Genomic DNA, 27,242 nt, shown 5'->3' on the forward strand with positions numbered 1-27,242 from the left:
TCTAACTCGGGGGGGTGCAGAGCAGGGAAGATGGATGTGTAATAGGGCTGGAGAGTCACCAATTTAGACAGGAGAGGATAGGGTACTGAGAGGGGAATCTCCAGGGAAGAAGAGCCTAGCCTAAAAACAAAAAGCCACAGATAAAGTCATGGTCAAATCTAAAGAAAATGGTCTAAATTCAAACAGGAAAGCAGTGGGTTTCCAAAATACAAATAGAATAAGAATTGGAAATATACTTAGGATACACTTCTTAAAAAAGCCTTTTTCTTACTTTCAAGAATAAAAGAAAGGCAAACTCCAGTGGATGGAGGGAGAGGATTTGGGGGGGAGGGGCTGTCAAAACAAAGTGTGATCCAAAAATAAACTCGAGTAAAATGATTTTGCTTTTACAGACCCTCTGAGATGTCTATATATAGACCACAGAAGAACTATAAAGAGACTAGGAACAGCTGGAGAAGGGTAAGGAAGAAGTCTTTTATTTTAAGTCTTATTTTACATTTTGATTTTTAAAATTCTGCATAAATTAATTTGATTTTTTTTATTTTAGGAAAGAAATAATACAAACATATGTGTGTGTGTGTATATATATATATATATATATATATATATATATATATATATCTCACGTCTCCTCTCAAAATTTTTTTCCAAAAATTATTAGATGACTTACAAATAGGAACTTAGATTGTTAAAATGTAATTACTTATATTTGCCACATTCTATAAATCTTTAGTCACAGTCTAACACCAGAATGTGAGCACAAAGTTATCTTCTTGTAGAAGAAATGGCCCACAATTCCCTAAGGGAACACATCCTTTTGAGAATAAATTGCATTCACCATGTTGCATTATTACATTTATTTTAGGACTACAGGCTAAATCCATAAAACTTGTAATGATGTTTTTTTTTTTTTTTCCCTTCCAGGCTTATGGGAAAAGACTTAAGTTTCACGATTACTCTAAGTCATTAGAAGCAATGTTAATTTTCTACTACCTCAAGTCTTTTCATCTCTAATCTACATTGATTTTCTGTCCTGAACAGAAAGTGTGCATTTTTAATGCTTTAGCTGCAATACATTTTCTTTTGGGTAGTTTTTTTCCTGCAGAAAGTGAATAAAAGACTCAAAACAACTGCTTAAACATAGATTAATAATTTCCTAGACATGACTGAAAAGAGTACACAGATTTTTAGGGAGGTAACGTTACTAGAGTGAAAGAAGCATATGACCTGGAAATAGGGCCCAGAACCTACTTCTCACTTATTGCCTTTGGTTATAGTCTCCATGGGGACCTGAGCTCCTTGAACACTTAAAATTCAAATCATGGCTGATTATCAGTACATAGTAAATTCCAAAAATGTAGAGTCTTTTTTTTTTTTTTGTCACACAAATTGAGTTTGTGTCTATTTGCTTTTACAGACCCTCTGAAGAGTCTATACATTTCCTGAATCGCCGTAACAGAATGTTTTTACAAAATAGGTCTTAGCTTTGTTTGCTGGTGCTCCAGGCACCTTGTGGCCCTCAAGACTTGCCCAGGATGACACGGGGATCCTTTCCTTTTAGTATACTGGCTCAAGGAAAAGCAAAATCAAGGAAGTCAATGCAGGTGATGATTTGTCTGAAGCTGTCTCATTACTGTCTCTCTATGCTGTGCCCCCCCTCCATGGAGAGAAGGATGTGTGTCAATTCACAAAGCAATACTCATTGACAAGCACATATTAATACTTTAAAAAAAAATTGTAGAAAAACAAACAAAAAACCAAAAATGAGTGGCCCAAATTGAGGAACAAAAGTTTAGTGCTCAGCAACAATCTGAAATCATCCATCTAAAACTTTAATATGCAAACTAAAAGTAGTATTCAATTCTTCATTATTTTGGAAGAATGAGTAGGGGTCTAATGACAGTCTAATAGTTCATTATTTTTAAAACCCAAGGAATGAAGATTCATGAACAATGGCTTTTCTTTCTAACCATCACAGCCCTGCTTCCTGAAATTAGCTTTAACCACGTTATTTTAATCTCTTGATTTTTTGGTAACAAAACAGGAAGCCAATCCCAATTTTTCCCACTCATTTAATTTTGGATTAGCTATTGTAGTTTTTCATTGAAAAACTCTGCAATAGGTACAATAATATACATACATACATACATATTTTTGGTATATAATATGGGTGTATATCCTTCATATAGGGATGGCAGAGCACAATTTAAAAACTAAATGATCTTCAAACTGCAAATGCCATGATGGATTTTGGACTTGCCAATAACGTAACAAAACCTGTTTTCATTTGTCAGATAAATTGTGGCCCTCTGAGCTGTGCACCTAAAAGACAGTTCAGTACAGTGGTTAAGAGCAGGGGTTTGGTTAAGAGCATGAGTCCACATCCTGACTCTGCTATTTCCTAGTCATATGAGTTTGAACAAAAATTTTATAAAGTTAATGTGAGTTCTGTAGGATTTGTAGAGGAAGGTATCTAGTAGAATCTGTGGATAGTAATGGAAGTGGTAAGAAAAAAAGAAACATGATTCTTATAAATATTACTGTGGTTTTGGTATGCCGTCCTCTTCTCTGTTTTTATGAAATCTGAGTAATGGATTTTTAGCTATTTTGAATTTATTTCTAGTTTTGGGATGAGTTTCATCAACCAAGCCAGTGATTCCAAGCTCTATAAATTATTCTTTTTTCTTTCAAAAAATAACGTGGTTAAATAGAGAGAAACAAAGCGAGGGAGGGAGGGAAGGAAGGAAGGAGAAGGAAAAAAGGAAAGAAGGAAGGAAGAAAGGAAGGAAAGAAGGAAGGGAGGGAGGAAGGAATGGAGGGAGGGAAAAAAAAAATTGAGAGTTATGGCAACACGTCTTGTGGCAATATCACCAAACAAATTGCTGTGCCTTCACCAGGTAGGAACCTACACACACCTCAGATTATTTTAGACAGTTTAAAGCGGTGCAACTCATTAACATTTTTGGTCATTAACTAATAACCACTGATATCTCAAATCATGTTCTGCTTGCCAGTGTCTTTAGCCCAAATGAAGATGCATTTGGCAATTCCATTTATGACACAAGGTAATTCTTTCATGGGAGCCATTTGTATGTATTTATGTATGAATTATTCCACCAGAATTAATCTGGCCTTTTCTTTGGGACTCTCGATGCTATAGAGAATTATACAGTACAGATGATTTCTATGGATTCTTGCTTCAGATTTCCTTTGCTTGGAATTGAAAGCAGCTATTTAATTTTACTTCAACATATTATATTCTTTGAAATGACAGAGGCCCTCAAAGGGTACTAACGAGTTCTTGTCCTAATTAACTGTTTTAAATTTAAAAATTTTTATTCTTTGCTCTTATGAAATAGAAGACTAGTAGAGGAAAAAAAACTCATTACCAGTGCTCTTTAAATTTTATTGGTTGCTACTGTGCTCAGTGTTTCAGAGGATGTCCACATGATTTTTTTGAGGGGAGGGTAGTTTTCAGTTAAACAGAATAAAATGTCCCATCAATAAACTGAAACTCTTTACAAATAGCAAATGTGGAAAGGGATACTTTTTCCTTAGACTCTATTTCAGGGCATATACCTTTTTGTTTTAGCAAAATTAGCCCTAAGGATAATGAAGACATCATTACACTTTTCAAAATGAAATTTAAAGCAATAGAAGGTACCACGAAGGGAAAGAGAGTTAATTTTAATAAGAGAAAAGTAATAAAAATCAAAATGAAATTGATATTTAAAGGGTAAATACCTTTACTATGTGATCCAAATATAAAAATTGTTATGATAAACACTAAGACTCCATGGAAAAAAATGAGCAAACACAAAATGACAGTCCCTCGAAAAGGAAATAAAAATGGTTAATGACTATATGAAAAAGCCCAACTCAGTAAAATAAGAAATACAATAAAAAATGACACTTTTTCTCCTAGTAGATTAAAAAATATGAGAACAGATAATATTCAGGGTTAGCAAGAGTGCAGAGAAATACACTCTGCTGTACATTGGTGGGAGGATAATTCAATAAAAGGATTTTGGATTGGTAATTATCAATTATATACCAAAAGACTTAAAATTGTTCACATTATTTAGTTATATCTAGGTATTTCTCCTAAGGAATGAAATCAGAAATGAAGATGAGGGTATTTTTTTATGGAGATGATTATAGGGAAATATGTATCATAAAAACATGAAAATAGTATAATGTATAATACTATATAACATACCATAAGATACAGCATATATTATGTTTCATAGTATAATATATAATAATAGTGTAAAAGGTTAAATGAACAATGAAATAGCCATATGAATTCCAAAATTGATGTCACATTAAATTAAAAAATTAATACACGAGATGTAGCATAATCAGATACATTTCAGTTGCACATACGTGAAGGAAATGTGCAAAAATATCAATAAGTTTCACTTGTGAAATTATGAAAGTGCTTATCTCTATTTTTATACTAAATTGTTTTCTATTTCAATATAAAATGGCAAATATAGAAATCATAAAGGCTTACATTTTTAGGGGAGAGGAAAAGAAATTTCATGGTTAATATTTAAGTCTCCAGAGTACAGAGAGCCTATGGAAATTTCTTAACTGCAGCAGTACAGCGTTGTTAGTTACAGCTTGTCTCCAATGATGCATCTTCCTGCTAAACCCAGATCCTTCACTGACCAGAATTTCTGTCATCTATGACTCCATTCAAGTTTCTTTTAATTAAAATTCCTTTTATCAGACTTCCCTGGTGGTGCAGTGGTTAAGAATCCTCCTGCCAATGCAGGGGACATGGGTTCGAGCCCTGGTCCAGGAAGATCCCACATGCCACGGAGCAACTAAACCTGTGCGCTGCAACTACTGAGCCTGCGCTCTAGAGACCGCGTGCCACAACTACTGAGTCCACACGCCACAACTACAGAAGCCCACGTGCCTAGAGCCCATGCTCCACAACCACAAGAGAAGCCACCACAGTGAGAAGCCTGTGCACTGCAACGAAGAGTAGCCCCCGCCCGCCGCAACTAGAGAAAGCTCGCGCGCAGCAACGAAGACCCAACGCAGCCAAAAAATTAAAATTTCTTTTATCATCTTTAGGCAAACTGAAAATTTCTGACTCCATTTTTATGGCAAATTCTCTATTTTCCTGAATCAACTTTTGACCTTCAACATGACATCATGCCACTAGATTCCATGAATTTGGTATACAGAAATGGTTTGTTATACAGAAATTACAGAGAAATAGATAACTAGAACAGAAATTGAGTGGTACTGTAACACAAACCTAAAACACACAGCATTCATTTTGAGACAAGGTGGAGACCAGAAGGGCAGTGAGAAGAATCAGTGAAAACAGGAAAAACAGTAAAGAAATTGTTTTTGAGGACTGGAGAAAAGAGGACTCACAATAATTATTATTGGAACAATAAGCTTAACTATTGCCTGCAATAATTTTGAAGATAGAAAATATACCTATAAACTTGTGGATCTGGCTAAAGGGATATCCAAGCAAACACTTGACAGTGTTATTTGTAATCTTTTAGCCATACATAACATGGTATTATAAGAGAGATGAGCTAAAGAAAGAACAATTCAGTTTTCAAGTAGAATTTAGAGGATATATTGCTAACTCAAGACTTTCTGGGTTGGAAAATAAAAGTTTCACATTTACAGCATCTCCAGCTGGCAAAAGATTTTCCAAGTAAGACACTGTTTCAAGAAAAAGAACAGATTAAGGATTCTGTCTGCAAGACAAGATCAAATCAAAGATGTAGCGCTAAGACACAGTGTTAAGACCTCAGAAAGATTTCAGAGATCCTCTCAATTATATAAAAGTTCTACATCTTAAATGTGTCCCACAGTATCCTAACTCTTATGTAATACTAGAGAGAGTGTCCTGTCTTGAAAACACAGGACACTCTCTCTAGTGGGTATGTATTTTATTTAAGAGGATTGATAGGGACAGAATAAAGGGACAAAGTAGGTGATTAAACAGTTAATCCCACTAGGGGATTGTAAGTAGAGGAAAAAGTATGGGAGACCCCCATAAGTTAATGATCATTCAAGAAAGCAGGTTTGCTTAACCACAAAACCATGGAGGCTTGCTTAGCAACAAAACCATTCAATAGAAACATGAGACATGCCCCCAAACAATAAACAATGGTGGCATGAGACCCACATCTCGCCCAGTGAGCTCAGTAGGTTAATGATTCCTAGGACACACTCCTCTGCACTCACTAAAAACAAAAATATAAAGAAAAGGTAACATTATACTAAAACCCAAGATGATTTACCATTTTTAGCATATGTTACCACCTTTTTTGCTCATTTCCATTGCGCCACCGACAGTCCTGGCTTGACCAGGTAGGGACAAGAAAACTCCCCCACACAATATGGAGGAGGAGTTGATGATAGAAGCTTGCCATCTACTCAAGAATGAGGAAGAAGGTGGTCTTCTCCCTCCCCACTTTTCCTTTGATTATAAAACTGTAGCCCACTAAGTTCGTGGCATGGCACCCTCTCGCCCACTTGCTTGTAAGCGTCACAAGTCTCCCATTCTAATAAATCACTTCTTATTTATCAATTTGCCTCTCGCTGAATTCTTTCTGCACTGAGACATAAAGAACCAGAGCTCCTCGGAGCCCCTCCCCCCCAGAATGCCACCTAGTGGTTTCGGGATGGGATTATAATTTGGTACACAGAAATATCACACAAAAAAGTTGTAGCAGCTTAAAATAAAAGTGGTGGAAAGAGTTCAACCAATAGCTTACAACACCATGCTCTATTTTAAACTGTCTATCAGCCTATTTCTAGTATATACAGTTCAGTATTATTTTCAAATGATAATAAGCATAAAAATATTATAGCTAACATTTACTGAGCACTTTTTAAATACCAAGCATTGTGCCGAGATCATTTATAGAATATCCCACTTACTCCTCAAAAAAAAAACCAAAAACAAACACAAAAAACCTTTTAAACTGTTCAAACATTTTGATCCACACCTAGATTTTCATTCCAGGAACTTTATCACAAAAAGAGATGACATATTTATATGGTGATACTCAGAGCAACACTATTTATTAGAATAAAATCATGGAGAAGCCTCAAAGTCTAATGAAAGAGGAAAGTTAAATTGAGAATCTTTCACATGATGGCTTATAATGTATCAACTGAAGCATATGAGTCGCTATAACTATTGCTTTCATTTTTAATGTAAAAAATCTAAGGATTGGTCAGGTTATGCTGTCCAAAGTCACACAGAAATTGGTAGATGAAAAATTTCAACCCTGGAATTATGACTTCAGAAAACCCACTCCCGAGCACTGTACCACCTTCCTTATATTGGATCAAATTACAATTTATAAAAGAAAGTAAACACTACTATCATATCTTATGCATTGAGAAACTTCACTCTGCAACAGAACACATCCTACTTGTAATCTTGTGAAAAATATTACAAGATTTACAGGGAAACACACCCTTAGAGGTGACATACACTCATTTCTGGGTATGTTCCCAGAGGAGAAGACTATGGGCTTCTGACTCAGCCTTAGCCAGACAGTGGATATCTTGATCCCAGCTGCCACCACATTGCCTGTTTCAGTGCCAATGAGCTTTATCTGGGTCCCAGATGACAGAGAGAGAACAGGTCATAGGAGGGCATCTTTTATGTTAAGGAGGCTTTCGTGAAACCCGAGAAGGCCTGCTGGTTTGTGTTGAATAAGGCAGATCTTTAGCTACACTGTCTTATATAAATGCCTTTACCAAACTTTTGCTTTATAATTTAAAATAAATGCCTATAGATTTTTGCTTTGTCAAAAACAGAAGAAATAGAAAAAAAATGATGACACTAAAAAAATCTACATTAATGAAGAGCTATAGCTGAGATCTGAGGCACATACAAGAGTAAAAAATCTTAAGTTATGGTTCCCATAGCAACTGCAACACAGTTGCATTTCACTTTTATGTTAAGTACGTTTAACTTGAGTGGGAATGCAAAATACTTCCTCTGAGCCAAAAAGAGAATTATGGAGAACACAGAGACCATGTTCCAGACTATTCTGGCTTTCAAGTATGTCAAATATTAACCCTAATATGTATTAACATTTTCCCATCAATACTATATGTTCATTTGTATTAATTTTAAACTACCTTTATTCAATTCATAAAATATAATTATTTACAATGGGAAGAAGTCCCATTAAAATCTGTTAAATCAGAAACCATGACTTTACAATTCGTACATATAGCGGCACTGTCCTGCTTGTAATTACAAGAGAATATTGGCTGAAAGTACAATTTATGATAATACAATCTGATTCCATTCACTGCCAAGTGTTTTAAGCTTGACATTTTTAATTACTGTAGATATAATCTGAAACTATATAAACAAACACATGGTGCTTTAAGCAAAGGATATACATAAAATTTTTCAAGACATTTGTAGTTTGCATATTTTTCTCTATTTCAATAATAAAAAGCAGGAAGGGTACTTACTCCTGTTATGTAACGAGGTCTATATTGAATAGTTCCAAATAAACCAAGAATGACGATAATAATATGTACAAAATTTGCCAGGATAGGTGCCCACTGATATCCAAGGAAGTCAAATATTTGCCTCTCCAGCACACAAACCTAGAATAGCAAAACAGGATATATAGATAAGCACAGTGATGAGAGAAAATAAAGGATCACACTGACATTATAATTAGCAATTGTAACTGTGTTACCATATCTGGCATTTGTCTTTTAACAGTGAGAAAGACATTTTTAGGTATATTTCAAAGGAAGACTATGGAAGCCGTGGATCCAGAGACAGCTACAATCCTTTCAGGGATGATTTTATGGAGGCATCAAGTAGTATTCGCAGGATGTCATCTGTGCAGTCACAGGATAAATTATATTGTCATATGCACTGTCAAACACTTGAAGTCATCAACCACCAAGTTCGGGAAATGACGTCCACACGAAGGGCTTGTTGTTAGGATCTGCTCAAATGTCATTGTATAAGTTGGGAATAGAACAAAGGGGGTTGATGGAGAGGAAAAAGAATTCTTCGGCAAGTCAAGAGACCAGATTCTGGATGTCGACCTGTCACTAGGCAGCTGTAGTGCCCCAGGTAAGTCATTTCCTTTCTCTGGGAGTCTGATTTGATTCCTCATTTGTAAAATGTAAGACTTTGACTAATGTCTAGGGTCCTTCTAACTTTAATAGTACTAGATTATAAATCAAATGTGACTTTAAAAAACAATCATATCCAGTTACCTATAGTAACCAGGAAAAAGAAGGGCCCTGAAAGAAACTTAAAACAATTTTTTATTTTAAAAAATAAAAATAAAGCATCACTGTTATAAAAACAAGAAACTTAAGGCATTTCAAATTCTTCCATATTCATCTGTGCTTACAAGTTTACAATTAAGTCATATGTAAAAATCTAGACAGTGGGGGAAAATAAGCAAAACCAATCAACCAACCAACTCACCGACCAACCAAACAACACCCTGAGATTGGTCAGTAGTCCAGAAGTGCCACTTTATATTGACAAGTGAAACCTGAATAGCTGACAAGCCTCTCATCAGATCTAACAAAGCAAAAGGGAATGGTGTGAATTAAACTCAGCTTTATTTTTCCTGCCTGCCCTCAGGTGGAAGGATAACAAACTGTTCCTAGTAAAACACTGTAAAAGGACCTGATGTTAAGCACAGAGATTCAACAATTGTTTTTCAATTAGCTTTTAAAGGAAAATGATTTTAAAACCCCTAAGTCACTAACTATGCTTTATCACTCTGCTTTAATGATATTTATTGTCAGAAGGACAAGCTAACTCTCCAAACAGACGGTTTGCTTTTAAATTAAATACCTGTAGCCTAGGTTTGAAGACTTCTTGAATGACCATTATTCCCACTGCAGTTCTTTAACTGACAGCACATTTTCTCATCAGGCATTGAAGGAGAAAATAAACTCATGACAACTGTTTGCATGACACCTCTATTTCCTAAGACACACTAGGTACCATGTTACGCTGTAACTGTAATAGTCCAGCCTAAACAAATCTTAAGTTTCACTTAGTCTTGGCAGTGAATAAAAAAAAAAAAGAGAGGATCTAGGTCCAGGTCTGTTCTACGCTACATATTCTAAATCCAAAATACCCACCAGAGTCCCAACAGTGGAATTCAATATTCTGACTGATTAACAAACAGACTGTCATGGAATATGCACATAACCCAAGCCTCATAAACTTTGAACTGTCTCCTGATGAAACATTCCTTCAACTGTTATCATGCAATCAACACTCCTTATAAAGGGGGCCCATTTGTGATGTTAAGCAGTATTACGCATGCCTTGTTGGAATTCATCAACGTTACCAAAAGATAAGTGGTTGTTCTCAGCATTGCTAATTGTCTATATAAAAGCTCCCTCTAACACAGAACTCTCTTATCCTTATCCTATGAATAAACAGTAAGTAGAAATGTAAAACAGCAGCAAGAAGAATTTAAACTCTATAAATTTTGAGCATCATAACTGTGGGGACACAGCAGGGAAAAAGTATAGAGGATGAAGCGCATCAGTCAAACAGTGGGAAATCTCTCAATAAATGCTCCAATTATGGAAGAAAAGAGCAAGTACCATCGTTAATTATAACAAATATATAGATAATAATATACTCACTAAGTCTGCAAGGCTAAAATGAAGTTGCATCAACATTTATCAGCCTTTTTTATGACAGAACTAACGGTTTCATCAAACATTACTTATGAGGTTATGCAGACCGAACAAGCTAATGTGCAATTCTTCACTTATAGTATTTCTGCTTTTTCCTCCTCTTTTTATGGGTTCCTTAGTCATCCTAAGTAGCTTTATCACAGGTTTTACTGTTTAGAGCTAGGGCTGAAGAATGGAAGATTTCAGTAAGTATAAAGGGAATTAACAATTTACAGAGTAGGTACAGTCTTTCCTAAGAATTCCTTCCAACAGGTTGTATATTAACTATGAAATCACTAGGAGGTTGTGGAGTTAGAGGAAAGAGAATGTTTTCTTTTTTAATTTAATTGAATTTTTAAAAATTAAAGTATAGTTGATTTACAATGTTGTGTTAGTTTCAGGTATACAGCATGGTGATTCAGTTATACACACACACACACACACACACATATATATTCTTTTTCAGATTCTTTTCCCTTATAGGTTACTACAAAATAATGAGAATAATTCCCTGGCTATACCGTAGGTCCTTGTTGATTATCTATTTTATATATAGTAGTGTGTCTATGTTAATCCCAACCTCCTAATTTATTCCCTCCCTTTTGATAACCATAAATTTTTTTCTCTGTCTGTGAGTCTCTTTCTGTTTTGTAAATAAGTTCATCTGTATCCTTTTTTTTTAGATTCCACATGTAAGTGATATCATATAATATTTGTCTTTGTCTGGTTTACTTCACTTAGTATGATAATCTCTAGGTCTATCCATGTTGCTGGACAGTATTTCATTCAGTTGGTATTCATTTCAAATGGCAGTATTTCATTCTTTTTTATGGCTGAGTACTATTCGTTAAAACACTTACTACATGCCAGACTTTCATACTATTCCTTGGTCATATATCGCCTCATTGAATCTGCACAAAACCCAGAGAAGTAAATATTACTGTCTTATTTTTCAGACTAAGAAATCTAAGATGTAGTGTGGCTACGTGATTTTCTTGCAGTCTCAGAAGTGGTAAGTGGTCCAACAGGAATGTAAGGCGTTATGTGCATGGCCTGTGCTGTGTCCTTGCTTTTGAACTCTTGCCACATCTAGTCCAAAAAGAAAAAGCTTTCACAGATTTTGCTGGAGGCCTAGGCTGGGTACAGGATATATGTTACTTTTTTACCTTATTTATTGTAGAATAGTATAGAGAACCTCTTTGATCATACTTGTCACCTCATAACATTATATCATCATTGGTCAAGGCAGAGTTCCTTTTTGTTTTGTTTTGTTTATTTTCTTATTTGCCTCCTCCAACCCATGTTCTCAATGTTATTCCCCTCTTGCCCACTGGACTCTAATATACTTATTTTACGCCCTTTGAAACACCTGACATACAAATAGATGCATATAGCCTTGAAAAACATTACTGCTGTTGTTGGTGTGTGTGGCATTTTCACATAAAAGGTCTTAGGGAATAAGTCTCTTTCACGCTTGTCTATTTTGCTAATTTTACATAATTTTTTTTTAATGTTTATTTATTTATTTATTTATTTTCTTATTAGTCATCCATTTTATACACATCAGTGTATACATGTCAATCCCAATCACCCAGTTCATCACACCACCACCCCCACCCCCGGCTGCTTTCCCCGCTTGGTGTCCATACGTTTTTTCTCTGCTTCTGTGACTCAATTTCTGCTCTGCAAACTGGTTCATCTGTACCATTATCTAGGTTCCACATATATGCATTAATATACGATATTTGTTTTTCTCTTTCTGACTTACTTCACTCTGTATGACAGTCTCTACAAGCACCCACGTCTCTACAAATGACCCAATTTCGTTCCTTTTTATGGCTGAGTAATATTCCATTGTACATATGTGCCACGTCTTCTTTATCCATTCATCTGTCAATGAGCATTTAGGTTGCTTCCATGACCTGGCTATTGTAAACAGTGTTGCAATGAATATTGGGGTGCATGTGTCTTTTGAATGATGGTTTTCTCTGGGGATATGCCCAGTAGTGGGATTGCTGGGTCATATGGTAATTCTATTTTTAGTTCTTTAGGAACTTCCATACTGTTCTCCATAGTGGCTGTATCAATTTACATTCCCACCAACAGTGCAAGAGGGTTCCCTTTTCTCCACACCGTCTCCAGCATTTGTTGTTTGTAGATTTTCTGATGATGCCCATTCTAACTGGTGTGAGGTGATACCTCATTGTAGTTTTCATTTGCATTTCTCTAATAATTAGTGATGTTGAGCAGCTTTTCATGTGCTACTTGGCCATCTGTATGTCTTATTTGGAGAAATGTCTATTTAGGTCTTCTGCCCATTTTTGGATTGGGCTGTTTGTTTTTTTAATACTGAGCTGCATGAGCTGTTTATATATTTTGGAGATTAATCCTTTGTCCAATGATTCATTTGCAAATATTTTCTCCCATTCTGAGGGTTGTCTTTTCATCTTGTTTATGGTTTCCTTTGCTGTGCAAAAGCTTTTACGTTACATTAGGTGCCATTTGTTTATTTTTGTTTTTAGTTCCATTAATCTTGGAGGTGGATCAAAAAATATCTTGCTGGGCTTCCCTGGTGGCGCAGTGGTGGAGAATCTGCCTGCCAAGGCAGGGGATATGGGTTCGAGCCGTGGTCTGGGAAGATCCCACATGACATGGAGCAGTTGGGCCCGTGAGCCACAATTACTGAGCCTGCGCATCTGGAGCCTGTGCTCTGCAACAAGAGAGGCCGCGATAGTGAGAGGCCCGCGCGCCGCGATGAAGAGTGGCCCCCACTTGCCACAACTAGAGAAAGCCCTCGCACAAAAACGAAGACCCAACAGAGCCATAAATAAATAAATTAATTAATAAAAAAAAAAATCTTGCTGTGATTTATGTCAAAGAGTGTTCTTCCTATGTTTTCCTCCAAGAGTTTTATAGTGCCCAGTCTTACATTTAGGTCTCTAATCCATTTTGAGTTTATTTTTGTGTATGCTGTTAGGGAGTGTTCTAATTTCATTCTTTTACATGTAGCTGTCCAGTTGTCCCAGCACCACTTATTGAAGACACTGTCTTTTCTCCATTGTATATCCTTGCCTCCTTTGTCACAGATTAGTTGACCATAGGTGCGTGGGTTTATCTCTGGGCTTTCTATCTTGTTCCATTGATCTATAGTTCTGGTTTTGTGCCAGTACCATATTGTCTTGATTACTGTAGCTTTGTAGTACAGTCTGAAGTCAGGGAGTCTGATTCCTCCAGCTCCGTTTTTTTCCCTCAAGACTGCTTGGACTATTCGGGGTCTTTTGTGTCTCCATACAAATTTTAAGATTTTTTGTTCTAGTTCTGTAAAAAATATCACTGGTAATTTGATAGGGATTGCATTCAATCTGTAGATTGCTTTGGGTAGTATGGTCATTTTCACAATATTGATTCTTCCAATCCAAGAACATGGTATATCTCTCCACCTGTTGGTATCATCTTTAATTTCTTTCATCAGTGTCTTATAGTTTTCTGCATACAGGTCTTTTGTCTCCTTAGGTAGGTTTATTCCTAGGTATTTTATTCTTTTTATTGCAATGGTAACTGGGAGTGTTTCCTTAATTTCTCTTTCAGATTTTTCATCATTAGTGTATAGGAATGCATGAGATTTCTGTGCATTAATTTTGTATCCTGCAACTTTACCAAATTCACTGATTAGCTCTAGTAGTTTTCTGGTGGCATCGTTAGGATTCTCTGTGTAGAGTATCATGTCATCTGCAAACAGTGACAGTTTTACTTCTTCTTTTCCCATTTGTATTCCTTTTATTTCTTTTTCTTCTCTGATTGCCGTGGCTAGGACTTCCGAAACTATGTTGAATAATAGTGGTGAGAGTCGACATCCTTGTCTTGTTCCTGATCTTAGAGGAAATGCTTTCAGTTTTTCACCATTGAGAATGATGTTTGCTGTGGGTTTGTCGTATATGGCCTTTATTATGTTGAGGTAGGTTCCCTCTATGCCCACTTTCTGGAGAGTTTTTATCATAAATGGGTGTTGAATTTTGTCAAAAGCTTTTTCTGCATCTATTGAGATGATCATATGGTTTTTATTCTTCAATTTGTTAATATGGTGTATCACATTGATTGATTTGCATATATTGAAGAATCCTTGCAACTCTGGGATAAATCCCACTTGATCATGGTGTATGATCCTTTTAATGTGTTGTTGGATTCTGTTTGCTAGTATTTTCTTGAGGATTTTTGCATCTATACTCATCAGTGATATTGGTCTGTAATTTTCTTTTTTTGTAGTATCTTTGTTTGGTTTTGGTATCAGGGTGATGGTGGCCTCATAGAATGAGTTTGGGAGTGTTCCTCCCTCTGCAATTTTTTGGAAGAGTTTGAGAAGGATGGGTGTTAGCTCTTCTCTAAATGTTTGATAGAATTCACCTGTGAAGCCATCTGGTCCTGGACTTTTGTTTGTTGGAAGATTTTTAATCACAGTTTCAATTTCATTACTTGTGATTGGTCTGTTCATATTTTCTATTTCTTCCTGGTTCAGTCTTGGAAGGTTATACCTTTCTAAGAATTTGTCCATTTCTTCCAGGTTGTCCATTTTATTGGCATACAGTTGCTTGTAGTAGTCTCTTAGGATGCTTTGTATTTCTGCGGTGTCTGTTGTAACTTTTCCTTTTTCATTTCTAGTTTTATTGATTTGAGTCCTCTCCCTCTTTTTCTTGATGAGTCTGGCTAAAGGTTTATCAATTTTGTTTATCTTCTCAAAAAACCAGCTTTTAGTTTTATTGATCTTTGCTATTGTTTTCTTTCTTTCTATTTCATTTATTTCTGCTCTTATTTTATGATTTCTTTCCTTCTGCTAACTTTGGGTTTTGTTTGTTCTTCTTTCTCTAGTTCCTTTAGGTGTAACGTTAGATTGTTTATTTGAGATTTTTCTTGTTTCTTGAGGTTGGCTTGTATAGCTATAAACTTCCCTCTTAGAACTGCTTTTGCTGCATCCCATAGGTTTTGGGTCGCCGTGTTTTCATTGTCATTTGTCTCTAGGTATTTTTTGATTTCCTCTTTGATTTCTTCAGTGGTCTCTTGGTTATTTAGTAACGTACTGTTTAGCCTCCATGTGTTTGTGTTCTTTACGTTTTTTTCCCTGTAATTGATTTCTAATCTCATAGCATTGTGGGCAGAAAAGATGCTTGATATGATTTCAATTTTCTTAAATTTACTGAGGCTTGATTTGTGACCCAAGATGTGATCTATCCTGGAGAATGTTCCATGCACACTTGAGAAGAAAGTATACTCTGTGGGTTTTGGATGGAATGTCCTATAAATATCAATTAAATCTCTCTGGTCTATTGTGTCATTTAAAGCTTGTGTTTCCTTATTAATTTTCTGTTTGGATGATCTGTCCAGTAGTGTAAGTGAGGTGTTAAAGTCCCCCACTATTATTGTGTTACTCTCGATTTCCTCTTTTAGAGCTGTTAGCAGTTACCTTATGTATTGAGGTGTGCCTATGTTGGGTGCATATATATTTATAATTGTTATTTCTTCTTCTTGGATTGATCCCTTGATGATTATGTAGTGTCCTTCCTTGTCTCTTGTAACATTATTTATTTTAAAGTCTATTTTATCTGATATGAGTATTGCTACTCCAGCTTTCTTTTGGTTTCCATTTGCATGGAATATCTTTTTCCATTCCCTCACTTTCAGTCTGTATGTGTCCCTAGGTCTGAAGTGGGTCTCTTGTAGACAGCATGTATATGGGTCTTGTTTTTGTATCCATTCAGCAAGCCTGTGTCTTTTGGTTGGAGCATTTAATCCATTCACGTTTAAGGTAGTTATCGATATGTATGTTCCCATGACCATTTTCTTAATCGTTTTGCGTTTGTTTTTGTAGGTCCTTTTCTTCTCTTGTGTTTCCCACTTAGAGAAGTTCCTTTAGTATTTGTTGTAGAGCTGGTTTGGTGGTGCTGAATTCTCTTAGCTTTTGCTTGTCTGTAAAGCTTTTGATTTCTCCATCGAATCTGAATGAGATCCTTGCCCAGCAGAGTAATCTTGGCTGTAGTTTCTTCCCTTTCATCACTTTAAGTATATCATGCCACTCCCTTCTGGCTTGTAGAGTTTCTGCTGAGAAATCAGCTGTTAACCTCATGGGAGTTCCCTTGTATGTTATTTGCCGTCTTTCCCTTGCTGCTTTCAATAAATTTTCTTTGTCTTTAATTTTTGCCAATTTGATTACTATGCGTCTCGGCATGGTTCTCGTTGGGTTTATCCTGTATGGGACTCGCTGTGCTTCCTGGACTTGTTTGGTTATTTCCTTTCCCATGTTAGGGAAGTTTTCAACTATAATGTCTTCGAATATTTTCTCTGGTCTTTTCTCTCTCTCTTCTCCTTCTGGGACCCCTATAATGCGAATGTTGTTGCATTTAATGTTGTCCCAGAGGTCTCTTAGGCTGTCTCCATTTCTTTTCATTGTTTTTTCTTTATTCTGTTCTGCAGCAGTGAATTCCACCATTCTGTCTTCCAGGTCACTTATCCGTTCTTCTGCCTCAGTTATTCTGCTATTGATTCCTTCTAGTGTAGTTTTCATTTCAGTTAATGTATTGTTCATCTATGTCTTGTTTGTTCTTTAATTCTTCTAGGTATTTGTTAAACATTTCTTGCATCTTCTCGATCTTTGCCTCCATTCTTTTTCTGAGGTCCTGGATCATCTTCACTATCATTATTCTGAATTCTTTTTCTGGAAGGTTGCCTATCTCCACTTCATTTAGTTGTTTTGCTAGGGTTTTATCTTGTTCCTTCATCTGGTACATAGCCCTCTGCCTTTTCATCTTGTCTATCTTTTTGTGAATGCCATTTTTGTTCCACAGGCTGCAGGATTGTAGTTCTTCTTCTTGCTTCTTCTGTCTAATTTTAGATAAATTTTGGTTCTTGGTTGTTTGGCTTCTGCACAGTAGCCATTATAATGCATAACTTTTTGCTTTCCACAAAGAATTCTGTAACATTTCACTACTATTTTTTATGAGGTTTTTTAAAAACATAAATAGGGGCTACTTTTTATCAACTATTATAACTGTTATTTCTGCATCTGAGATCATCACTTTATTCTTTTCTTTTAGATTATTAATGTGATTGATTATATTGACAATTTTTGTCAGGTTCAATTATCATTTATTCCTGCGAAAATCTTTACTTGAAATGGAATATTATTTTTATCACATTTTCAGTTGGGTCAAATACAATTTTATTTCAGTTTTGTATCTATAAACTGATGTATAATTCAATTTTCTTTTTCTCTCATTCTCTGACTCTGTTCTAAAGGCTGCACTGGCCTTTAAACCTAAGTAAGGCTCAACGTTTATTTAGACCCTTAACAACCTTTGAAGAACAAGCAGTTCTATTCTTTCCCCAAAAACAACCTGTGTCAACTTAGGGAAACACATTTACGTGCATAGATTTTCCTATATTGTTATGTAGGTGCCAGCATATAGGCATCTATCTGGTGTGTGTTTGTGTGTGTGTGTGTGTGTGTGTGTGTGTGTATACATCCTTTTCACATCATTTTATCTACATAAATGGGATTGCAATGTAAATATGACTTTTCACCTTACACTTCTTACTTAGTAATGTGTCGTGGAGGTTTGTTTACATTAGCACATCCTGCTTTCATAGATCTATCTCATTATACCCTTAAACATTCCATTTTAATAGATATTTTATTCTATTTTAATAGATATAGACTTTTAACACACATGGGTGCATTAAACAACCTTGTATATGTGTGTTGATATATCCACAGGCTATATCTCTAAAACCGGAAATGCTGGGTCAAATTCTAGTCGTAAAATTTCAAATATTACAACAACTGTTATTAATTATTTTTTGGCATATATGTATGTACTGATAAGACATGAAAAATTACTTTTCTGTTTGCATTATTTTAAATGTGAATTCTAATAGAATTGTTAGTTCAGTCAAGTATGCTTAAGTTGAAAAGTTTTCAAAAACCTTTCTGATGCTTACAATTAAGTAAAATTTACCTTACTTTCAATGACCACAAATGTTCATAAAAGTACTGGTGCAACGTCTTCATGATAAATAAATTAATTGACTTTTCAAACTGGAAGAGACTCATTCCACACCCGTCAATTTACCTCTGAGAAAACTGGGCCCCATTAAGTTAACAGTTTTTTAAACTAACCTTGACCTCTTAATCGGAGAATATTCAGTCTGAAATTTGCTTCGAATGTTTGCATGGCAAATAGAAATCTTCATATTTCTTTGGTAGCTACTGCCATTTAATTTTTTAGCAAGGAAATTGCATTTATGTGGATACATTAAAATATGTATTTTTAAACACCCAAATTGTACATTTACAGCTAGTTGTTTTTGATTGATGGGGTGTGGAATTGGTTTCCTTAAGATATTGCACTTTGCTAATAACCTCAAAGACTTCTTAATGAATTTGTCTCCCTCATATTACAATAATTTTCTTATGTCCTTAAAATTTAACATGTGAGTTATATAAATAATACAAAATAAAACTTATATATGACCTCTGAGAGAAAAAAATAGGCTTTTTTCTATCATGGTAGATCATGAGTTCCTTGATTTTCAAAAAGTGTTGTTAAAGGCTAGAAACAACCAAATTAAATTGCTACTGCTAAATTGTAAATTGAAATTGCACTTATCTATGGGTACCCTTTTCGCCTCTCTGTACCCTCCCCCCTTTCAGTGTCTCCACTCCCCTTAAGGAACCTGAGGTTTCAGATCGGATCAAATCTCAAGTCTCTCAGAAAATAAACAAGGTAGACTCAGATTCAGATGTTATATAGGTAGAATGCTCCCATTCAAAGTTCATTTGCAGTGTTAAAGATAAAAAGAAATGACAAAGTTGGTCAAAAGTTAGTAACATATAGGGCTTCCCTGGTGGCGCAGTGGTTGAAAATCTGCCTGCCAATGCAGGGGACACGGGTTCGAGCCCTGGTCTGGGAAGATCCCACATTCCGTGGAGCAACTAGGCCCGTGAGCCACAACTACTGAGCCTGCGCGTCTGGAGCCTGTGCTCCGCAACAAGAGAGGCCGCGATAGTGAGAGGCCCGCGCACCGCGATGAAGAGTGGCCCCCCCTTGCCACAACTAGAGAAAGCCTTCGCACAGAAATGAAGACCCAATACAGCCAAAAATAAAAAAATTAATTAATTAATTTAAAAAAAAAACAAAAAAACAGTATTTCTTTAAAAAAATGTTAGTAACATATAAATTGTGGAATTTCAGGAATCAATAAAGAAATGATTTGTATTTTAGTTGTTTGCAGGAGAAGATAACTTGTAAAATTACCTTTGTTTTAGCATAGGTAAAACAGGAAGGAAATGGGAGGGAAAATCAAGATGAAAATTGAAACAGGCTTTAACAGTTCCCAGGATGGGTCCAAAGTTCTTATTTCATCCATAAGGATCATGAAAGTTTAAACTTCCAAGCAGACAAAGAGCAGAGCTGTTTGTCAGAATTTTGTCAACAGAAATTGCTGCTAATTCTTTTCCCTGCATTCCAGTAGAGTATGGCCCATTTATTGTTCCCAGTTGTATCCACTGTTTCCTGCCCCAGAGAGAACATAAAACAACCCAGAAGGAAATGAGGAAACTGTTCTGATACTGTCTCCTTGATCCATATAGGACTCTGTTCCCTTCAGCAAGATGTTCCTGCCCTGAGATCTTGCCTTGGATTTATGTTTCTCCTGTGTCTGGCTCCCTGGGGCAGCATCTGCTGTGTCTTTGCTGTCTGCTTATTTTGGTAAAGCTGCTAATTCTGTCTGTGTTTATTCTGTCCCTTTGCTGGATCTTGTCATGCTAGATCTCATCCACAATCTGGTTACTTACCCTCCCCTGAAGTCTCCTACAGTGAACTGTAGTCTTAAGCATATTCTGTACTTAGCTGCTCCAGAATCAGACAAGTCGGTTTCTCTTATTTTTAAGCCAATTGCCAGGAAAGCTGTAAAGACTAGAGGTACTGGGTCTTTATAACATTGCTGAGGTGCTGAAGTCATTGTGATATTGTCTAAAAATATCAATATCACGAAGCCAAACTCTGTATAATTATGATTCATGATGCCCCCCTTTAAGGTTCTCTTGTGTTGTTCAAAATGGACAAGATAAGTGAGAACATATATGTCATCTTTTAATTATTTAAAGCATTTTTTATTATATGCAGGTGATATACTAGAGACAAGTTTCTTTCATTTTACCAAGTGACCAGATTCATATAAGCAATGAAGAGAACAAACTCAAAGTAGGGTCTGCAGTGATTACACATGTAAGATACAGACAGAACCAAGCACAGAGATTTACTTGAAGAGTTTTAGTTACTCTTAAGTAACTGGAATTATTCAAGTATATGTGTATGTATACGTGTGCTTGTATGTGCTTGTATATATATATATGTACTGGTGTGTACATGTTTGTTCACTAAAGGGTACAAAATGAAATTGTAAGGTGTTTGGTAAAAATGGGCCACAAATACCAACAATTTATATTAATTCAGTTGAACCAAGGATTTTCTGTCTCCTTCCACATAATTTGTCTTCTTTAAAAGCAAGTCAAAAAAATAAGCCACAACAACAAACAACAAAATGCCACCAAAAGACATCTGGCCCTAATGACTCTGGTTATAAGAGAAATCAACGTGTCATAGTGGTCAGAACTCAAGTTTTAGAATTAGAAAAACATATTTGAACTCTTAACTTGCTGTATTACCACAAGAGGTAACCTAATTGCTATGAATCTCAGTTTCTTCATCTATAAAATAGGGATATTGTAGCTCCTAAGACTTTCATGAAGATTAAAGTAGTAATGTACACAGCATACTTATTAAAATGCCTAGGTTGCTTCCTAAAATGGCTGCTATTAATATTTCAACTGCATAACAAGTGTGGATATTGGATTTTAGTACAAATGCCATTGCAGACTAATACTCTTGACAGAATATTTCAGTTAGAGATGATCACGTTTCTCATTCTATTGGTTACAAATGTAAATAATAACATGGCAGACATGAATTACCTTAAGTATTCAAAGTGGTCTTTCTTAATGAATGTTTCCCTGAGTAATTCAATACCCCATGTATCGATTGTAGTACTTTTTGTAGTATACTACGCTAAAAAACAGGTTTGAAACATCATTTCCTCTGTTATTTTCCGTCATTCTCCCCATCTTTCAAATATGAAAAACATCAACATGTATTTAAAAAATTCTATCTCCATATAGTTAAGCACAGTAAAGATTTTCAAGAAAATTCTGGTGAAGATTTGGCATAAGCTCAAAGGAACTAAATAAAAACAAGGGTCTATGTTTCTTACAAAAGTACATTTTCTTATAAGCTGCATTACTGAAACACAATACATGGTGTTTCTTAACAGATCTTTATTGAATTGCAGAGTCAGTCACATATTTCTGAGGTTGAATTAATAGGGTTATTTAATTGACCCACATAGGAATCAAATAGTATATTTTAGGACCTTTTCCACTATTTTGTGTAATAATGCCGTTTCTATATAATTCTAAATATGCCAGCTAACATTCTAGTTGTTGTGATAATAAAATCATTTATTATTTCTCACAGCTGTTCATTCTGCCTAGCAATTTATAACCATTTCATAGTGAACAGTCATGCTATCAAAAGACAAGTTGATGACTATCATATTATACTAGATTTAAAAAAAAAACAGAAAATAGTCTTCTGAAGATGTCGCACACAAGTTAACACTAGAGCACAAATAAAAATATGTTTGGTTGTTGTTGAAATGAACTTACCAAGTCAAATGATCACTTGATCTGTGTATTCACATGCCAAAGCGTTTGTATGCATGTGTGTAACCGCTAAATGTTACTTGATTTTCAGCTAAATGTTAGCTGATTTAACACTAACCGCTAAATGTTACTTGATTTTCAGCAGTAGGGATTTAAAAAAATAAACAATATTTTTATAATAATTATTCAAAATTCATTGAGTAGTCTGATAAGCACTTCAATGTAGCAAGTTAATGCTTACTTTTAAATCATGCATTCTACAAGGATTATCTACCATTACCTTTATTGTATAGAAGAGGAAATAGAGCCCTTGTTCAAGGTCATGATTATAGAGCTGGGATCAAACCCTAGTCATTCTAACATCAATGTCCATGTTTTTAACCACAAACAATTTACAACTAAACATACTAGAACCTTATGGTGTTGATTTCAAAATCTTCAGGGGCCTCAATTCTGCTTTACTACCAAATACTTCCCTAATTAGACATGTAAACAAAGAGATTTTTGCTTTTGGTATTAAAGATCAAAAAGATACACCAATAAATATTTTTATATAGAGCTCTATGGTTTAAAAACTCACATAATCATTATGATAACCCCACAAAATGATCACCATCATTACTATTACTCTGTTACTACAAATGATGTAATGCTCTACAGATAAGTTTACAGCTAAGACAGAACCTTTCTGAAAATAAGGTCAAATTTTATTCTATTGATAGTTAATAGACTAATAATCTGGCAAAGTCACCACAAAATGACATTTATCTGGAGTTGTGCTGTGAAATGGTTTCATAGCTTAGTAGCCAAACTCTCATTTAAGTTTAAAGTCTCCCTATGCTCATATGAAATGAGCTAAAAACGCCACAGTCCAGGTCCTCTGGGTAGATGGATCACTGTTTTGATTTTTCCAGAGTCTATAATTTTACTCAGTGGAAACCTTACTTCCCAGAAGAATCAGAACACATCAAAATGACAGCTGTTCTAGGTAGTTTTCATGGCTCACTTAAAGTACATGACAGGTAGGAGTTAGGAAGTTTAATGTACCCATTTGACCTTGAATTTCCAGTATCTCCACAACAAAGTCTTAACTGATTCAAGGTGAAACTAATGCACAAATAGTTTAAATATACATAACATAGGAAGAAAATGTGCAATGTTCAGAAGACCCTGGCCATAGACTTTTAAATCATGTACTCTACAAGCACTGATGGTGTATTGCAGGTACTGAGAAATGTAAAGCACTGTCTGAGGCACAAGTGAGGTGTGAGACTGGGAATAGGTGAGCGAGTGAATCAGACAATTTTCATGTTGTCTGGCAAAATTAGTCTTATACTATGAGATACGCTAATATCTGAAATGGTTATTAAGGCAGAAATTCTCAAAAACTCTCAAGAGGTCTCAGGTGTAGCTGTTCAAATGACACCCCCTGCTGGGGAACTATATATCTGGTTCTGATCCATTTCCAAATCTCCTATTGCTCATGTAGCAAGTATATACAAACAAAAAAAAAATCAAAATGTGGCTAATATTACCAATACACAAAAGAGCAGATGAGGGATGGGTTGACTATATTTTAATAAGGGACTTTTAGAATTGAATAAGTTGCTAAGTTCATCATCAGTATCATTTATTTGTTCACTATGGATTTTTTATTCATCAAGAGATCAGTGAAAGCCAAATAACAAAAATAGCTTGCAATGTTCTTATTTTCATGTATCATATGGTATTGCTTTCTCATAGCAAATGACTTTCTCTAGAGAAAACTCTATTGCTATTTTTTAACAGTACAATCACATTAAACGTATTAAAGCTGCCATCTGGAGAATTTGAAATTTGTCAACTAGGTAAAAATGTAGATACACATTTTTTTTTTCTGAAAAGCAGATAAAGAGTCCAAAAACATGCTTCACATATCATTATCAGAGAAGCAATGTCTAGGCAGCTTTCAGGTTTGGTCCCCCAATAAATATTTGTGTATCTTTGTAAAGATTTTTATTTTGTGAATTCAAAACAAGGTAAAATGCCACTCCAATCCTCCTGGCCTACTCTCATTTAAGGCAGTGAATTAATAATGTAATTACTGTCATCAGTGTTCCCTGTTAAACAGATGTTGTATATTTAACAGAATCGGTGGTGTAAGCGCACTTGTCACACGGAACAGAAGTGGACATCAGAGTGCCCAGAATTCTGATGTCTTCCCTGTCTCTTTCCCTCCCATCTGCTCTTCCCCTACTTTAAGAAAGGCACCAGCCAATGCTTCAGGGCACTGTTTCTTTGACTACAGCGAGGCAGCCATATGGAAGATGTCAATCAAACCTCTCAAACTCTAGGTTACGTCTCTTTCATAAAATTCAATTTCATAAGGATGGGAGATGGAATGACAGTCTCACTTACTCTCACTGCTAAAGGCCAATCAAGAGTTGAAATAAAAGCAGAAATGTTATCAAGATCACTCCCGTGTACTGGCAGTCACTGTGGCAGTGGTTTACATCAGAAACTCCAAGTAGGAATACAAGAGAATACCATCGCAGACCACTACGGGCACACTGTAGAATTTGTCATGAGGTATGCTATTTCTGGCATGGTAAATACCATGTCTTCGTGTGCCCTTTGAAATAACCGTCTTATTGAATTCAACACAGATATGGAGATGCTGTTCTGAAAAAGAGTCAGTCATAATATTTGTTTTCCAATTGACAGGAAGTGTCTGTGGCTGTCCATGGTTGACTATAATAAGAGATGATATTCTCTATCTCTTTAGGAGTTCTATCATAGACTCCATTAATGTAGAATAGATAACTGGTACAGGCTTAAAATGACAAGTTCTGTCAAGCTATGAAATGCATTTCATACATTAAACCTAAAAATTCAAAGCATTACAGGCACTCCTAAATCATACACATGGTTTCTCTGTCCATATGCACACATATTTCATGTACTGCAGTTACTACTCATGGCACTATTCCAAGCATTTTACACATAGTAGCTTATTTAATGAGATAGACAATATTATTAGCTTCATTTTAAAGATGAAAACACTGAGGCAGAGAGATTAATTTGCCCAAGTTTATATGGCTATCAGTGAAGATGATTTGTCCAGAGTCCAAGCTTTGGACCACAATCATATCACCTCTCATGTGATACTAAAACTATATATGTATATATAATACACGCATATATAGAATATATGTATGTATCTATATGTTTCATGTATGTTGTTATAGATACAAATGTATATATACACATACTTTGCTATACTTTGCTTCTAAATTATTTTTTTTGTTTAATGTACTCATAACATTTCTCTTCAGTGAATTCACTAATAAGTTGAGGAAACCACACAAAACACCACCCGATACAAATTTTCAAGTAATAGCGTTTTTTCCCACATAATGTAGCCCTCAGCATGGTACCATATTCCTGCAATGCTATGTTTTCTCTCTCCCACTGATATGCAGTTTCATTCCACTGGCAATGGGGAATAAATGAGACAATACCTCTGAATGATGCTATTACATGGACAGAAATTTAGGATGCTAAATCTCTTTAAGTGGTCCAATATATTTATGAGTTTTCCAAAGCAAAGAACTACCTATAAATATGAATATTCTACTGATGTCTTGAGTTCAATGTCAAGCAGTAGAAGTTCAGTCAAACTTAGTCATAAATAATAGGATTCTCAGACATATGCTTCTGTTCTGATTAGTTGAATTGTATGCTGTAAGTTGTGCCTACATGTGTCTGTTCCCATCACTTGAATTATATGTTTATACAGTGCCTGTTGTAAACACAAACTCAAACCTGGTTATGTCAGTTGTACTTGTGACGGGTATCACTATGCAATTTGAATATTACATATACAAAACTAATGAGTACAAAATACAGATTTAAAAAAAATAAAAACTAAATTTAACATATTAGAAAGACTACATAAAGTCTACATAAAGGCATTAAAGTAATTTTTAAAGGAAAGTTGGAAAAACAATGATAAAATCTAAAAGGAATCTTTTCCCAAATGATTTTACAAGTCTTTAAGTTCTTATTCTACTGTAAAGAAACCAACACATAAAAATCCATAAACAATAAATTATGGATTTTTTAATGTAGAAAAGAAAATGTCAGCTACTGATTCCACACACAAAGAAGAGTCCTTAGTATTACGTCAAAAGAAGAGTCTTTTATTGTCTGAGTTAAAATAAAATGGGTCAGTTATATATGTATCACTTTTATAATTCACTGTCTTAAAAATGTTTTAGATTAATTGACCCAATGTCTAAAGGGAAGGTTATATTGTATCACTATTCTGGTATCCAACATATTTCTTGTAATTCTTTGTGTAAAATAAATAACATATCTACTGCACTACACCATAATCTAGAACATTTAAATGATTCTCTAGAGCCTAATTCCTGATATTGTTTAGTAAAGATAACTTTGGTCCAACATTTCATACTTTGGAGCAAAGGGAAGCCAGAAGGGTGAACAATAAGCATTCTTGACTTCCTTCATGAAAATGGTTTTAACTTTTTAAAAGCTATCAATTCTTTTTCTCAGATCCATGCATAATTAATTAATCAAGACTCTACACCCATTTGCTCAGTGCTTGACAATCTCAGCAGGAGTAACTATCAGGTACTAGAGCTGTATTGTTTTTCACAGTTCTGACAATAATTCTCACCATTTCAAAATATATCATAAAGATTTGTTTGTTGGCAAGGCTTCCTGAGATTTAGCATTTTCTTTTCCTAGAGCTGGAAATTTCAAAGAATGCTGAAAT

The 27,242-nt window shown here is 35.2% G+C and overlaps 1 protein-coding gene across 3 annotated transcripts in view; it reads right to left on the minus strand.

Annotated features, from left to right (window-relative positions):
• Positions 1-27,242, minus strand: part of NKAIN2 (sodium/potassium transporting ATPase interacting 2) — a 992,732-nt gene that overhangs the window by 508,818 nt on the left and 456,672 nt on the right. For all 3 annotated transcript variants that reach the window (XM_061207108.1, XM_061207110.1, XM_061207109.1), the window contains one exon: positions 8,491-8,628. In XM_061207108.1, the coding sequence (XP_061063091.1) occupies positions 8,491-8,628 (138 nt within the window). The remainder of the gene's footprint in view (positions 1-8,490; positions 8,629-27,242) is intronic.

Source organism: Eubalaena glacialis, chromosome 12 (assembly GCF_028564815.1).
Source record: "Eubalaena glacialis isolate mEubGla1 chromosome 12, mEubGla1.1.hap2.+ XY, whole genome shotgun sequence".
Classification (NCBI taxonomy): Eukaryota; Metazoa; Chordata; class Mammalia; order Artiodactyla; family Balaenidae; genus Eubalaena; species Eubalaena glacialis.